This window comes from Cupressus sempervirens, chromosome 8 (assembly GCF_028749045.1).
Source record: "Cupressus sempervirens isolate cs-2001-9-10 chromosome 8, ASM2874904v1, whole genome shotgun sequence".
Taxonomy (NCBI): domain Eukaryota; kingdom Viridiplantae; phylum Streptophyta; class Pinopsida; order Cupressales; family Cupressaceae; genus Cupressus; species Cupressus sempervirens.
In genome coordinates this window covers 670507316-670525921 of record NC_143125.1, presented here as the reverse complement: position 1 = coordinate 670525921, position 18606 = coordinate 670507316, and the positions used below count along the sequence as shown (strand labels likewise).

At 30.6% G+C, this 18606-nt stretch overlaps 1 protein-coding gene across 1 annotated transcript; it reads right to left on the bottom strand.

The window, feature by feature from the left end:
• Positions 1-13918: 13918 nt before the first annotated feature.
• On the bottom strand, positions 13919-15288 carry LOC149544223 (uncharacterized). The gene has a single exon (XM_089796374.1). It carries the CDS (start codon positions 14967-14969, stop codon positions 14382-14384), a length of 588 nt encoding a protein of 195 aa, XP_089652500.1. The 5' UTR covers positions 14970-15288; the 3' UTR covers positions 13919-14381.
• Between the last annotated feature and the right edge of the window lie 3318 nt (positions 15289-18606).

Genomic DNA, 18606 nt, shown 5'->3' with positions numbered 1-18606 from the left:
TGCTAAATCAAAACCATTAATATGCTCATAAGAATTACCATATCTAGTAGCACCTCCTCCTCCCCATTTTCCAATATAAAGCTCAGTAACGTTGTCCATATTGATACTTTGTAAAAGTATTTTTTCCTTAAGATAAAATTTAGTTTCCATTTTTAAGAAGTTCTAATATACTAAGAAATCATTGTCAGTCCAAGAGGGTCTAATCATGATCTTCATGGTTTAGAAAAAGAGAAATTAAGAGTTCCATTTGGCTATATAATTTCTATATTGGGCTTATATTCTACAAGCATCAAAAGTTGACAAAGCTGCTACATTTTTTTCATTAAGATTTTTTTTTATCAAGTATGATGTTCATAATTAAATCCATAATCTTAAAAGAAAAGAAGTCCTTTCCTTCCTCAATCAGTTCAACAACAATTAAACAAAAAAGTAATGAAACTAATAATCTCCATAACATCTATAAACATAAAATATATTAACAAGATTGTATATTGAACACTTTTATTTAGGGATCATGTCTTAGTGTGTGATGTTTAAACCCTCTCAAGAAATTATGCTTGGAAAAAGTATGTCAACCTTGACTGTTTAATATGTTTAGCTTAGGAATGAAGCCTTTGTGTATAATTTTTTAGTGTTTGTTTAAATCCTAAGGCACCTACGTTTTGTCAATTTTTCAAACTCCGCCTTCCCTTCTAACTTGATAGCCATCTAAAGAAATGACGTGAAAAAAGAAAGACTTGACAAAAGACTAGAAAAGGAAAACATCACTAACCTTAAATATCACACACTAATAGAAAAATTAAGCTTAGACATATAAGTTAACTTTGACTATTCAGAACTTTGAGCTTAGAAATTAAGCTTTAATTTATCTACGAAATGGCTATCCAGCCAACCTAATGGTTGGTTAATGTGATTTCTTAATTATTTAGAAATTATCAGAACACTTCTATTACGATTTTAATTTAATTTTAAATAATAAAAAATGATAGATTTGGTCGGCTGCATAGACGCTGCCATTTATCTATGCTTAGAAATCAATCCCCTGCTGTTTTCTTACTTGTAAGAACTCGCTCCATAGTAACCGTCACAACCCCGGGAGTAAATCTCAGGACAATCTTTTACCACGGATCACAACTCAAACGCTTTTTGTTTTGCCTCGGCCTAAAAATTGAACCCTCTTTATTTCTCATCTTCTTATCAAAATCCCCACTCAAATGCATAAGACAGTCAAATCTATATAGGCATAGGTATCACTATTAAGTTTTGATGATCCATACATCTTGATGTTAATCAATTGCATGGTGTTTAGTGAGGATATCAAAATCATCTGGCAATATGTTTGTAACGGGAATTACTATTGTACATTCGTTACTGTGTTTCTGTTTTGACAATCAGATTAAACATAAATATGAAATTTGAAGTGAAAGTGGAACTTTTAGAAACATAGATCTACGCTGGCTTTTATATGTTTTCGTTGTTGATAAATGACGAATCTCACCTCCATGCGAATTTCTGCAAACCAACGCATCGGAATTTAATAGTTTACGTGAATTGCATTTTCAGATACCAACTGATCGTTCTAACTGCATGCTACATACATGAAAAGAGAATAGGTTTCGTCCTACTATTTGTAACAAAATAGGTAAAGTGAACGCAAATTAGAAACAAGTATTTATGATGAAAACCTCAATTATTTAGGAAAATTAGTGGTTTTTCAAATCTTATGACAAAGATGAAAATTGATGAAAATTAATTGCATTGCCATAATAATGACACTACCTTCTTCCTCATTCTTCTCTTTGAACTTTATTTTATTTTGATAACTGATCCTAAATATGATCTGAATTATAGATGCAAAAAAATCATTCACAGTAGAAATTTTTAAAATAGGATTCAAACTTCTAAAGACCACACAGAAGATTTAGAACAAATAAGTTTATAAAGATATATAAGATTTAAGCTCAAAATCATTTGCTCCTTTGAAACTCTCTAAAAAAAATTAGATTAAAAGATCGATCCCACCTAATGTTTTCTACAAACGTTCCTAATTTTCTGCCTTGTTTCCCTTTTTAGTTTATAAAACACCTGTCTAACATCCCAAAGTAACATGAGCATTCAAACTAAAATTCAGAATGTAAGACTTCTATATTATGAAATTGAGACAACTACCTGGTAACTATTTGATGATGAGGTTGGTGATAAAAGGAGAGTACAACTTTTTCTATTCAGGAAGATAAGTCGGCAAATGTCAGTCTCTCTGAAAGTCAATGGAATTGTCACTGTGCAGTTGATACAACTTTGTTTTCACTTTTATACGATTTTGGTTAAATCCCTGACACTCTCATTTGGCAGCAGTAAAGACTTTGCTAAACAGGTTGACAATGATCTTTTGAACGGCTTAAACATCACACACTAAGGTTTGATTCTTAGTGCAAAAGTGTTAAATAGTCAAAGTTCGACTTACTTTTCCAGGCTTAATTTCTTCCTTAGTGTGTGATGTTTAAGACTGGCCATGATCTTCTAACGGTGATTGAGTAAACAAGCGATTTTTATGAGCTCTTCTCAGTGTTTGGTAGCTAGGAAGCTTCCTGCCTCTTCTAGTTTTACTACCAGTTTAATGTATTTAAAAATAATAATTAGAATTTCTTTTTATTTTTACTATTGTAATATGTAGACTTCTTACATTATTTTAAAAATTTAATAGCTATAACATATTTTTTACTTAATTGTTTTTGAAAACATCAGTGCAATAATAGAAATGGATATGATATTAAAAATTGAATTGCACTAAAGGCCAATTGCATTTCTTGAAAACATTAATAATCTGGGTATGAAATCTGCTTTAGAGTTTTGATAGGTCCATATCAGAGAAGGCTGCCATGAGAGAAAACAAAAAACGAATGAAAGGCAAGGCGAGGCCGGCACACTCTTCCCACTTAAGTTTTCTTTTGTTTTGTTTTGTTCGTAAAGTTAAATATTAACTGACACGAGTGCCGCTTTATTCAATTTAAGGCAAATATTTGTCTACAAGGAAGTTATCATACGAAGTCCTATATATCCTTCATTTGGAAATGATATAGATTAATCATAATTAATATGATTATGAAGCAGACTTTTGCTATGATTCAATACTAAACAGATTTAGCTACATTCTGAAAATCAGACATAAAATCAGTTCCATTACATGCAAGTGATGTACTGGTTGTCATTTCTTTATATACGTTAGTCTTGGAAACTAATTTTACAAAAGTGTATTCTACTTTAGTATACAAACAAATTTTAATAGATAATAGAAGGCTAGTTATGATTGACATTGTTCATAAATTTAAGTAAAAGTTATTGTTCTGCTTTATTTTTTAGAGTTTTGATTAGGAAAAGTACAAATTGAATGTGATGAATTTTAATTACATAAGTTAGGTATCGGTTGACATTTTATAAGAAGTTAAAATTGAAAATAAAAATTAAATGTAAATTTTCAATTGATAAAAAGATAGTACAAAGTAAACATAAGTCTAAGTATGTTCCCATTCTTAGTAAGAAAATGATTTTTGATAACAAGTGATGCATTCTAATTTTAGTGTGGAAAATAAATTCTAATAATTAAGTTATATATCACTTGACACTTCTCACAAGTGGTGTAAATGGAGGATTAATTAATTTTTTTCTAATGTTTTGAATAAGGAAAACCAAATATACAAAGTAGATATTGTTGATGCTAAGTTTCTATTTAGATATGTAGCTTACCCATGAATCAGCCAATTACTACCCAAATCAAGGGTGATTGCACTCAGCTTTCTCTTACAAATCTCACCATAATTCTCTAGTCTAAATGGTGGTTTAGTACTATATAAATCATGCAATATTTGTGTGATAAAATAATTTTTATTCTGAGGGGCTCTATTTATTCTTGTTCAATTTTACAAATATTATTTATTTTTCTTTTAACTACATCTTATAGTTGTAGAAATTTTAACATGGTATTAGAGCTTAACAATTGAAGAAGAAGCATTACTTTTGCATGTGCAATAAATAAGTACTTGAAAGAATGGAGTTTTCAACCTTTTCTCTTCCTATGTCATATTATTATTTTTGAATGTGTTGGTAAATAGATTTGTCACTGTAAAAATAGCCCAACGGAGTGTATGTGGCAAATTTTTCACAATAGTTGGATAGGCTCTTGGTATGTGGCCTTCCTCTGCATTTAGAGAGGTAGCTCCTTCATATGATATAATTTTGAGGTTTTTAAATAAAAATGAAATCAAACATTAAAAGATGAGAAAGCTCATGATGATGAATGCACCACATGACCTCATAACTTTCTTGAATTAACATAAATTGGCTAATTACAACAATCAAGATCTATGCTTGAGGGCTACTATTAGCACAACACTGATTCAATAATTCATGAACATTCACACAATATCATGAAAATACCTATTGCAAAGAAAGAATCAACATTTCAACTTTCAAATATGTAGAAAGAGAACTCAAAATGTGTTTTCTTTTTATTTCTTTACACCAAGAACATAAAAGAAATTTTTGATCACAAGAACAAGATCTGTACACACTTTTCAAAAATTGTCTTGCCACCAAAACTTCAACACAGTGTCCCCTTTTTCTAAAATCCAAAAAGTCCCTTACAAAGCCAAAAAGACTCCTTATATAGACATAGAGGTTAATAACTACCTCTTCATGGTTAATAACTACTTCCCAAATACATGATTTGGGTGAGGTTAATTAACCTCTACAATATTAACCCAAAATGACAAAATTTGCAAATTTACATAGGTAGAAGATTAAAACCATTACATCACATGCAGGATAAGACTTTTTAGAGAGCCTTGTTATGACTTCAAAATCTATGTGCAGATGGGAATGAAGGTACAAGCCATTGCACATTTTATCCAAGACATCAAACCCCATTATAATAATGCCTTGAAGCTTTTCATCTGATCATGGAACACTAATGACCATATGTTTGTAAGGGTTGGCTTTCCAAATGTTGTCCATCCATGTGAAATACGTGGCTGATTCTAGGAACACATTGTTGATTTTCCAAAATAATGAGCTTCAACTTCATCTCTGCCACAAATATTCAAGAGGGACTTCGACAAATAGTTTGATTGTATGGCTTTGAGCTCAATCAAATGCATTATGTGAATGAACTCGCAACCTACCAAGATATTAAGGTGATGGTTTGGTATTGATCTTTGACTGCATAAAAGGGAATGCAATGCCCCTCTTCAAACTTTTTGGTGATCATTTCATAAGACTCTCATCAAATACCACTTCTTTAATCATGGTTTAGCACAAAACTTTACATGTACCTCTCTGGAGTCAATTGATATTGCCAACTATGTGCACTCATATCTCCATGCTCATCTTTGTAAGCACATCCATGCTTTGCTTTAAGGTGATATCACCAAATGGTATTAAAACAAAAATGTACAATTTTAATTTCCACTTCACTTGTTGGTTGGAGGGTGAAGAGAAGATAGTGAAATAGATTACTATAGTTTTGAATTTCTTCACCTTGATTGACTATATTGATCTCCTCTACTTACATGCTGGAATACTTGGGTGGACGATGAGCTTTTTTATGATGATCGGGACCATAATTTTGCAGTTTGAATATGGAGTATTATGTCAAATGGTTATCATGCATCATCTCTACTATACCAACGTTCAAAGAAAAGTTTCAAATGCACTCAGGAACCAAGCATAGTGTAGGTATGAGTGGTCAACCAGCAAAGACCTTTCAATGTACTATGGCTGGGAAGATAAGGATGGTTGGTCTGACAGTCTACGTGCTTTTCTTATGATCTTGTGTTGATCCACTTGTTGTTTTACTAAATAGTTATCATGCCCTATCTATAATCTTTGTGAATACCACTGATTCCCAATTGAAGCCATAGGCTAGAGATTGAAACATTATATCAAATAGTTATTGTGTCTTATCATTTTTCTTTTTGTTGGATAAATACTATGGGCTACAAGAATGTAAGTGATGGGAAACACTTCTATCTTTCTTGAACATTTTGTATCACAATCCTTTTTAATAGCTTAAGCCTCCATAGTTTCCATGCATTGGAGCTTTGCTGGATTATCTCCAGTTGAATAGATAGCAATAGCATTAGCCAGTGATTCATTCATTCAATTCTCTTTTTTTACTAACTTGATCAGAGAGGTTAATTAACCACCTTCAAAATACGTATTTTGGAGCTTAAACTTAACCTTTGAGACAAGAAGTTAAGGTTAATTTTGTAAGCTTATCTTAACCCTGTTTTTAAAGAGAGGTTAATGGTTAAGCTTTGAAAATGAAATATGTATTTTGACACTTAATCTTAACCTTTTGAGAAGTTAATGGTTAATGATGCAATTCAAAATACATATTTTTGGTTCCTTCATTAACCTGCAACAACTTTTGACTCAAAAGCTAGATTTGGAAAATTCAAAGTACTGGGTGGAGTTGGGAATGAGCCAGATATATGGAAGGGTAAAAATTCTCAAAAATTTAGAGATGGAATGACTATTTTAATTCTTAAATCAAGGCATATTTCAAAAATAACCATAGCATCAATAAGGTAGGCATTGAGGCAATTTTGTTAATTGGGCAACAACTGGCTCTATTTGGGGACAAGGACTTTATAAGGACGAAGCTCGAATGTAGAAAAACTAGAATAGTGCTTTATCCATTGGGTTGTAGAGTCACCTAAGGAACTACTATGCAAAGGGGAAAATTGACACCAAAAATAAGACAACTAAAAGAAAGACTAGGTGCAACAAAACAACACAACAAAAACTCCTATCTAGACTATTTAAAAGGTAGGTTTCCCTACCTCCAATGACTCAAGGTATAATCATGCAAATCCATTCACTAGTTGGGGAAAATAAATACCATGATGTGCTAACATGTGGCAACTTTCAGGTTCTTGTGGACTCAAGTATAAGTTCACTCTTTGAATTCAAATTCTAAGATTCCTAGTGTGCTTGACATCACTTGATAAAGGAATGTTTCCAAATAACCATGTCTCATCAAAAATATTTGACTTTGGAATCAACTCTACTTCATGTTGCATGTCATTCATGGCTTCATTTTGAAAAAGTTGAAGGATAAAGCTCTCAAGTTCCTAAAAGCATTTATGATCTTTTTCTCTACTTGACAAGCCCTCTACTTGAAATTCTAGTGATTGGTCATCATGAATTCCCAAACTTACTTCTGACACCAAACACTCTTTCTTTTCCATGGGAATGATTTTTTTTGTATTCTCTATGAAATTATTCCAATATGAATGCACATCCTTGTCATATTGAATCTTCCCATGATGTATTTCTTCCTCTTCTCCCATTAGATTTCTCAAAGAAGAAACAATCATCTTTTCCATTTTGGAGCACACATTCTCTAATGAGTCTATCTAATTAGGAGAATTGATCATCAGTTGATATTGATGTAAGGGAAATTCTATTAAAAGATAATTATCATCGATGCCTTTATCTTCACATTTTTCAAACATTAGATCACAACACATTTCTTCAAGGCCAAGTACTTATCAAGTGGGAGATGCCATCACAATGTTTTCTTCATTGTAGTCTCCACTTGTGAACTTGAATGCTTCAAATTTAGGATTCATGCATGAGGGAGAGTGAGAACTTGATGTGTTATCTTCTCTTACTTGAAGCCTATCCTTAATTCCCATTTCCATCATACTTGTCATTAAATATTCATCAATGTTTACACAAGCTTCTTCTTAATGACCATCTTCACAAAATGGGAAAGCTTCATATTCCACTTGCATGTAACCTTGAAAGAGATTTCTTGGAAACCCATCATCTTTCTCTTGATAATAAACTTCTACTCTTGTGATGATCATTCCACTTTACCACCATTATCCATCCTCAATTCAGATGAATCACTTTTCTGATCAAGTTCTTCCTTATGCTTGCATGTGGAACTTCTTTCTGAAAATGATTTTGGCTTGTGAGAGAAAAATTGATAATCTTTACCATCTTCTTCTTCTATCTTCTACAAAGTTTGGAGCAAAGAGGGATGAATCTTTTTTGGATCTAATTTTTGTCCACCATAGAAACTCTTCAAGAAACTAGTCTATTGAGGATCAATGAAAATATGATTTTGTTGAGATACAGGTGCATGAGACACATTTTTAGTATTCTTCATTTTTGATTTAGATGAAGCACATTTTTTAGCAAGGCCTTCTTTATCTTTATATGTTGAACCTTTTTCTAAGAAGGATTTTTAATTGAGAAATAAATCCATAATCTTTTTCGATCTTTTGAAAAATTTGCAGCAAGGATGAACCATTCTAGGATCTAGCCTCTTGCTGCTATAGAAATTCTTCAAGAAATTTACCTATAGAGTTTCATTGGGAATCTATTTCTTGCAATATGAAAAATATTCCTCATCATTGTCACTGTCACTTTCACTTTCCACTTTTCCTTTGTACCAAACCATGTTTTCAATTCGAACCTCAGATAGAGTTGTCAATAATTCAATCTTTTAAATAGACTCGCCAATCTTCATTCAAGGGAAGGTACCTTCATCAGCCAAATTATTGATTATTATTTACTTGACCTTGGATGTGACCAAGATTTTGACCATTCCTTCTTGAAATAACAACTATTCTTTCAATGACTACAACATCTTGACCAATAGGAGCTCTTTGCAAGATTTCTCCGAATTCTTCTTCTTCTTCTTCTTCTAGAACTCGATTTACTTGATGATATTGCTAAGCACATCATCTACACCTCTAGGCTAGAGTGTTAAAATCTGAAATAAGGTCTTCTTGCATGTCCTCAAAACCAAGGTTTAGTTGGAGAATTGGAAGCACATTCTCATGTGGCAATACCATGTTATTTCATCACAGGTGACTAATTAATCTTTCTTGTTTTGGTCCCCACTAGAGTTGCCAAAAATTTTTGGTAAACAAATTTTTCACTATAAAAATAGCCCAACAAAGTGTATGTGGCAAACAGTTCACAACAACTGGATAGACCCTTGGTATGTGGCCTTCCTCTGCATTTAGAGGGCAAGCTCCCTCATATGATATAATTTTGAGGGTTTTAAATAAAAATGAAATCAAACTTTAAAACATGAGAAAGTTCATGACAATGAATGCACCACACAACTTCACAACTTTCTTGAATTAACATAAATTGGTTGATTACAATGATCAAGATCTACACTTGAGGGCTACTATTAGCACAACTTTGATTCAATAATTCGTAAACATTCACACAATACTGGGAAAATACCTATTACAAAGAAAGAATCAACATTTCAACATTTAGATATGTAGAAATAGAACTCAAAAATGTGTTTTCTTTTTATTTATTTGCACCAAGAACATTAAAGAAATTTTTGATCACAAGAACAAGATCTATACACATCTTCCAAAAATTGTCTTGCCACCAAAACTTCAACATAGTGTCCCCTTTTTCTAAAACCCAAAAAGTCCCTTACAAAGCCAAAAAGACTCCTTATATACACATAGAGGTTAATAACTACCTCTTTGTGGTTAATAACTACTTCCCAAATATGTGATTTGGGTGAGGTTAATTAACCTCTACAATATTAACCCAAAATGACAAAAGTCACTGATTACATAGGTAGAAGATTAAAACCATTACATCACATGAAGGATAAGACTTATTAGAGAGCCTTGTTATGGCTTCAAAATTTGTGTGTAGATAGGAATGAAGGTACAAGCCATTGCACATTTTCTCCAAGAAATCAAAACCCATTATCAAATGCCTTGAAGCTTTTCATCTGATCTTGGAACACTGATGACTGTATGTTTGGAAGGGTTAGCTTTCCAAATGTTCTCGATCCATGTGAAATAAATGGCTGATTCTAGGAAGACATTGTTGATTTTCCAAAATAATGAGCTTCAGCTTCATCTCTTCCACAAATATTCAAGAGGCACTTCGTCAAACGGTTTGAGTTCTTGGCCTTGAGCTCAATCAAATGTATTAGGTGAATGAACTCGCAACCTACCAAGATATTGAGGTGATGGTTTGGTATTGATCTTTGAATGTGTAAAAGGGAATGCAATGCCCCTCTTCAAACTTTTTGGTGATCATTTCATAAGACTCTCATCAAATACCACTTCTTTAATCATGGTTTAGCACAAAACTTTACATGTACCTCTCTGGAGTCAATTGATATTGCTGCCTATGTGGACTCATATCTCCATGTTCATCTTTGTAAGAACATCCATGCTTTGCTTTAAGGTGATATCACCAAATGATATTAAAACAAAAATGTACAATTTTAATTCCCACTTGACTTGTTGGTTGGAGGGTGAACAGAAGATAATGAAACAGATTACTATAGTTTTCAATTTCTTCACCTTGACTATATTGATCTCCTCTACTTGCATGCTAGAATACTTGGGTGGATGATGAGCTTGTCTATGATGATTGCGACCATCGATTTTGCAGTTTGAATTTGGAGTCTTATGTCAAATGGTTATCGTGCATCATCTCTACTATATCAACGTTCAAAGAAAAGTTTCAAACGCACTCAGGAACCAAGCATAGTGCAGATATGAGTGGTCAACCAGAAAAGACCATTCAATGTAGTATGGTTGGGAAGATGAAGGATGGCTGGTCTGATAGTCCACGTGCTTTTCCTATGATCTTGTGCTGATCCACTTGTCATTTTACCAAATAGTTATCATGTCCTATCTATAATCTTTGCGAATACCACTAATTCTCATTGGATGTTGCAAGCTAGAGATTGAAACATTATATCAAACAGTTATCACATCTTATCATTTTTTTTACTTGCTGGATAAATAATATGGGCTATGAGAATGGAAGTGATGGGCAACACTTCTATCTTTCTTGAACATTTGGTCACACAATCCTTGTTAAAAGCTTATGCCTCCATAGTTTCCATGAAATGAAGCTTTACTAGATTATCTCCAGTTGAATAGTTAGCAATAACATTAGCTAGTGATTCATCCTTTCAATTCTCTTCTTTTACTAACTTGATCAGAGAGGTTAATTAACCACCTTCAAAATACGTATTTTGGAGCTTAACCTTGACCTTTGAGACAAGAAGTTAAGGTTAATTTTGCAAGCTTATCTTAACCTTTTTTTTAAAGAGAGGTTAATGGTTAAGCTTTCAAAATGAAATACACTTTTTGACACTTAATCTTAACCTTTTGAGAAAATGGTTAATGATGCAATTGAAAATACATATTTTTGGTTCCTTCATTAACCTGTGACAAGTTTTGACTTAGAAGCTGGATTTTGAAAATTCCAAGTGCTGGGCAGAGCTAGGAATGAGCTAGGTATATGGAAGGGTAAAATTTCTCAAAAATTTAGAGATGAAATGACCATTTTAATGCTTAAATCAAGGCATATTTCAAAAATAACCATAGCATCAATAAGGTAGGCATTGAGGCAATTTTTATGTTTGGGCAATAGAATGGAAGTCAACAATTCTGCTTAGGCCCACTAGAAGAGGCATGCATCCAAAAAACATGACATTAAAAGTTGGACCTAATTCTACATCAAATATAAGTCAAGGTCCTAGTCTCTTGCATGGGTCTTGCCTTTATTTTATCTCTAGTAACTCATTTTTTGTGTGGATATGTCATGCCTCTTTGAATGAATTTTTTTGGGTTCCATAGATGATAAGATTTGTGGAGAATACGCCTGTATTTTTCCTTTGTTTTCCATCAATTAATTATTTGAGAGCACATATGTATATTATTTTCTTATATATCATTGATTGGCATATTTTTTGCCTTGCTTACCATCTATTCATTGTTTGATTAGTATTGTTGGGGGTACTCATACAAACTAATCATAATCATCATCTCCATTTCAAAGAAGGTTCTTCATTCATTACTATGGTGGTATCATCTGATAAATATTCACATTTTTCTTGTCCCGAAAGATCTTTAGCTTTTTGTGTTCTCCTCAGTTAGCTTTAAGTGGGGGTGTTAGTTTTAAGCCCAAATTTAACATACAATATGTACATGATAAAATTAACCATATGAGCACAATGCAATCAATAAATTTTCATCATAATTTTATGCTCTAATGACAATTTAGTATTGTATAAATCATTAAATGAGAACAATGTAGTCAATAATTTTTTATATATAATTTGATAAAGTAAAATGCATTTATCTTAAAAATATTTATTTTATTTTATTTTAAAGAAAATTTTATTTTATTCATAATTATTGAAAATCCTAATTAAAATGTCAAGGTAATTACTGATTTTATTTTTTATTTTTTAAAATTTAAATCATTTTTTAATTAAGAAAATACCATTGAAACTCTTAAAAATGCTCTATTCATATTTAAAAAGGTCCTTTGACTTTGGTTCGAAGTTACAACGATGACAACTATGATACACTGGAAAACGTTAGAGTTTATTGAATAATAAAGTAGATGATAAAAACATAAGAGAATTGTTTGGAGAAGTTTTATGGTTAGTGAGTGTTTTCTAACTCTAGACTTGTTACTAGAAGCTCTATTTATTGAGTCAATTTACACAAAAAGTAACTTAAATTAATTTAAGAAAATTAATTTTAAATTTTAAATATATAGTAAATAAATAAATACAAATATGTTTGAAATGTATTAAAAATAATTTATAATATTTTTTCATGGTGTACACACACACACACATTGCTTTGAATTAATATAAAAAATTCTAACATAACTATTGAATGAACTAAACACTTATTATGATCATTTAAAGTTATGACTCAATAACTTCTCATTTTCACATTCAACAATATTATTTTGATAGAAAATAAATTTTTATGACAAAAACAACAATACTACAAAATAATCATTCAACATTGTCTTTTAATAGTGATATAATTAAATTGAATTTAACTTAACATGACTTGACATACTAAATCTAGAACAAAAAAGATGTCAGAAATCGTAATTCTAAATTTGTTCACATTACAGATAACTTAATTAATATATAAATATGAAATTACAAGAAACATTGGGATCTACGATGCATGGATAGCATGTGTACTTTATCTATGCTACCTTGCAAAATAACAAAAGTAGACAGCGATGAATTCGTGAAACATTTCGATACAGTCTACGCCATTCTGCAATCTCCAGTTGTTCCAATGCAATTTTAACTTCTACATACATCTCAACCCAGTGTATTTGTTTTATGGCATCCAGAAATTTTCCTTTCAAAATAGCTCAGGTGAAAAAAATTCAAATGGTTTATAATTAGAGTGAAAGGATAGTATTTAACAATGGAAATCCCAAGTTTTTCCATTCAAAATTGCTCAGGTGATTGAATTGGTGAAATTAATTCAAATGGTTTATAAATTTTGTAAAACAACGTATTCAACAATGGGAAAAATCAGATTCTGAACCCCTCAATGTAAGTGCCAGTACATATAAAGGTTAAATATGTTCTGATTGTGAGATAGGTGAAATGGTATGTATCTCTGTAACATCATGTTAGTTTTCAATTACAAATCGTTTTAGAACATTAACCCAGTTTCTTTTTTGACAATTAGATTCGAAAACGCTTTCTATTCACAAAGTGCTCTTAAGACATTTGTTTATACACCTATATATAAAATGCTTGTAGATTGCCCATATATACACATAAAATCTCGTAATTATCATTACTGTGAAATCTTCTTTTAGAAATTTCTTCTAGACTTCGGGCCATAGAGAAACTATTAGATGCGTTTTGTTAATATGTACTCACTGTAAGCGCCTAATTGTTTTTCTATGTAAGCTGAAATGAAGAACATCAGTTTCATCTTCTTCACAGATTTCATTTTTCTTTCAGTTTGGTTTTTCTCTTAGAAAACTCTTACACACTTTCATAACCTCTTCGGTCCCATTGAGGGCTATGTATGGCTATACAATCAATATATACTTTCTGGCTTCAATATAGGTTCTCTCATTCTCTTGCATCTTTTACATATACCAGGGCCACTGATAGCTATTTCTCAACACTCATATTCAGTAATTCAAGGTATTTTCAATAATGAATACACAGTATTCAAACAAGAAGAGTCCGAAGACAAGATTATAGGTTAAAGACCCATAGTTCATTAAACTGAAACTTTTACAAGGAAAAAAAAGAAGTGTGATCTTCATGTATGAAACAAGACTACTCTATGAACCTCCTTCAAAGGACTTTAGTTTTGATGATGAAACAAGAAAATCTTATCCATCCTATGAATTTCTTCAAAGGAGATTTTGTAATTAAACTAGAAAAGCTTATACAATTTCACTAAAAGCTTATGCAGATTCTTAGTGAAATTGAAACCTGTATAAGGCAGTTATACATCTACATACCTTGTGTTATTAGACCCTCCACCAAGCAATTGAAACACAAGTTTTTTTTAGGGTTTCTCTCCAAGTCTGAGCTCCAAGTCAACCTCACCATCAGCATCTGATTTGTGCCACTGATCTATGATGTGGGTGCCAGTGCTTTTAGACCTACATTCAATACAAAGCTCAGGCCTCTTAATTTCTCCATTATCCCTTGCAACTCCATGGGTAAGAAGCAAAGAGGGCTCAGCAGAAACAGTAGGGTCATATGGGATAAGGATACCAGAGGACAGGTCAAAATAGATAGAAGCCCTAGATTTCCCCCCCATGTGACCACGGGGCTGGAGAATTTGAACATGGTCATCATTGTTATTGGTAATGATACTATTTTTTCTATGATGATAAGATTGAGCGATGCCATTAAAGCCAGCTTTTCCCATGGCTCGATCTCTGCGGTGGACATTCATGTGACCACCTAGGGCTTGAGCGGAAGTGAACCCTCTTTTGCAAAATTGACATTCATACAATCTTGGCTGCCATGAACCGGACGAGCCCTTTTCTCCTCCAGGCCCTGGTTCCCTCATAGAACCACTGGCTAGACCCGATTGCTCTGAATCGGCTTCAGCATGGCCCTCAACTTCTCTCCGTCTCTTATACATATCATCTGAAGCATCCACTCGCAGCCAAACATAAAAATGAAATCCTGAATCTTTATTCCTTTGTTGTTTGTGTTGAATCCATTGTAGTCCGGCAGAGATCCTTATAATAACCCTTGAAAAATATTTTTGGAGGTGGAGTCAACGATGAATTGTTAACAACTGTCAGGAAACTAGTCGCGATCCAGCAGTTGAACAGAGAGAGAGAGGGGAAGTTTCATGGAAGGTAAAGAAGACAAAGAAATAAGAAATTTCCCTTGGCAATATCACCGTGAGAGAAAATGAAATAGGGAAAAAGATAGAGAGAAAGAGAGAAAGAGAAAGCTCCACTTGGCTTGTAAAAAAATATCCTCAAAACCGGCCTTCTACACCAACTAGACTTATTCAGCTTCCGCCATTTTAACACTGCCGCTAACTAATCTTGCATGCGTTTCACATAAGCTTCTAGAAGAATATACGTTTCATCTAGAGGAATTCATTCAGCGGCGGGACTGCACTTGCATGCTTGTTCTAGTTCTCTAGAAGAATATAAGCACTAAAAATCAGGTTTTTATCTTCTAGACTTGTTAACTAAAGTGCCCAAATCGCTCACCTCTAGTTTTAGCGGTGGATTTTTCAGTTTGGCTAATGAATTTTGTGTTTGGCAGAGCTTCTATGCTGCATGCAATATCTCTCCGCTTGTTTTGGGGATGCCTTCTTTGGAAATTTTAAGTTCGATACACCGTGTAATAATAGAGAGCGTGCTTAGACTTGGCCACAGAAAGAGTTTAGATAGACTAGATTGTTATTGGATTTTGTTGGCATTCTCCTATCTTTTCGCTTCCCATGCTGAGTTGTTTTACTGTAGCTGATTGATAGATTGATAACACTGTTAATTCAGTGTTTTTAAATGGGTTTCTACGAGGGTCTGAATTCATAGGCATTTTCATTGGTCTTTCGTTTCATGTCACTTGAGTTGGACAACGTGTATCATTCAACAAAAGCTTGAGATTTTGCTCCTTTAAATGGGTATTATTTATATTTAATATTTAATATATGTTGTTTGTATTACAATGTATTTCATCTATTTATGATTTAAAAACAATATGTAGTAAGTTAGGCAGTTTAATTTTGGAGGGAACTCTTGGTAAATGTTAAGTAGTGCTAAGTGTACCATTCATTTTAATAAAAGATAAGATTTTCTAATCACTATTTTAAATTACAAATTAGTTATTTTGACTTAAAAACTATATAACTGAATTTAATAACAATATCATATTTTAATGTAATTTGTGCATATATATACATTAATATATAATATGCTTCTATTAGAAATTATATTATAAAAATAAAAAGTACATTTAATAATTCTATATAATTTTTTTTTAAAGAATATTCTTAAATTTTTACATTGTAATATAATAATTTAAATGTTTAAATTCAATGACAAATTTTATTTGTTAACTAAATCAAATACATTAAATTTAAACAAAACTTATATGTCTCACAACAACTAGTTTATATGAGTTGTAAATTACTGACATAAGACTATTTACTTTTGAAGACTATTTATGGTGTGGTGCTTATAAGATTTTTGTGAGGACATTGAGTTTGAACTATAGCTAGCATTTCGACTTTCAAATATGAAATGTGACTTTTAAGACTGAATTTAAATTCTCTTAAATTAAGGAAAAACATGATCTATATTTGCATGCATTATACTACGTTATAATAAAATTTTAAACATAATTTAATAATTTTTTTTCTTTCTTTCTTATGTTTATTGAATTTTAAGAAAGTTATATTTTCTAAGTAAAATAATATATAAAATACAATTAAATTAGGAGTCGCATGCTTTTGTACATGCAACGAGTGCACCGATAGGAGTTGAGATTTAAGAGAAAAATGTAGAATGAACATTAAATAATGTAAATATAAGTTTTTTAAAAATGAAAATACAAAAATAAAAAAGTTGAAGATTAAAACATAGATATAAAATTTACAATATTTAAGAAATTTGAATATTGCTTAAGAAACATGTTCAATAATTTCAATAGTTTACAATTAAATTAAATTTATCAAATATGAAAAAAAAATCATTAAAAAAAAAACCCATGAAAAAATTTATTATGAAAAATTAATAAGAGAAATACAAAAAAAGAAAGAAAAATAATGACATCTCTAACAAATATTCTATTACTAAATAATACAAAAAAAGAAAGAAAAATAACGACATCTCTAACAAATATTCTATTACTAAATAAATTATAGAAATTGAAAAAATAATATTTAAAAAAAAAAAAAACTAATATAAAAAATAATAATTTAAAGTAATTTAATAACTAAAACCTAAATCAATTTAAAATATCAAAAGTTTAATAAATGGAGATCATAGGTAATTATTTTTTGAATAAATAAGAAAAGAAAAACAATAGTTAAGAGTGGATATTTAAATTATAATCTTATGTGAACAAATTAGATTATTAATAATTTTTAATTTTATTAGCATAATATTTATTAAAATCTTTTAAATAGATTAATAAATATTATTTATTTAAATTAAATTTATCAAATTAAAAAAAATAATCATTTAAAAAACCCACCAAAAATTCTATTATGAAAAATTAATAAGAGAAATTCAAAAAAATAATATGTCTAATAAATATTCTATTGACTACATAAATAATAGAAACTAAAAAATAATATTTAAAGAAAAACTAAACTAATATAAAAAATAAATTAAAATAATTTACAAACTAAAATCTAAATCAATTTTAAAAATCAAAAGTTAACTGAATAGATCACAACATGATGTGGGGATCACAATTAATAAATAGAAAAAGAGAAACAATAGTTAAAAGTGGAGATAACAAGTAATAAATATCCAAACAAGAGTTAAAAGTGGAGGTAGATAAAAACTAACCAGTAAATAATTAACGGGAAGGATTTTTAATTTTCTAGCCAAACTCTTGCAAATTTTTCATCGAAAATTTAATTTTTGGGAACAAAGTTCCCACAAATAGCCTATTGGTTAAATAAAAAATAATTGAAATATACAACATGAGGTGTAGATTAATTAGATAATATCAAATAGTAAGGATGGCCACATCATAATGAATAGTTAATTCTATTATTAATATACTTGTGTTTGTAGATATAAATTTAATTTATAACTTTTATGATGTTTTTTGTATTTGTCTTTTACTTATTGTATTTTCCATAGGTAGCATACTATTGCAATCACTTTTTCTTAACAAGTGTTTAAGATTTTTCATTTCAACAAATTTTATTTGTACTTTTTAATTTTGATAATATTTATATGTCAAATTTTTAAAATTTTAAATCATTAAATTCATTTTGCATTAATCAGATAAATCTATTTGAGGTTTTATATCCCAACTGCGCACATATATTAAAATATGAAACATATTAAATAAATTCTAATAATAAATACACTAAAATAAAACTAAGTTATAATAGTAACTTCATAAATTGGGAATTAAGTTAGAAATTATTTTAAATTATAAATATATTTTTTATTAAATTATGTAAAAGTTTATGTAAGAAAAATATTAATAAAATATTAAAATATGAATAAAATATAATCAAATCATATTAAATTTTATCATTATAATTAATTCTTTTTTTCTCTTATAACTAT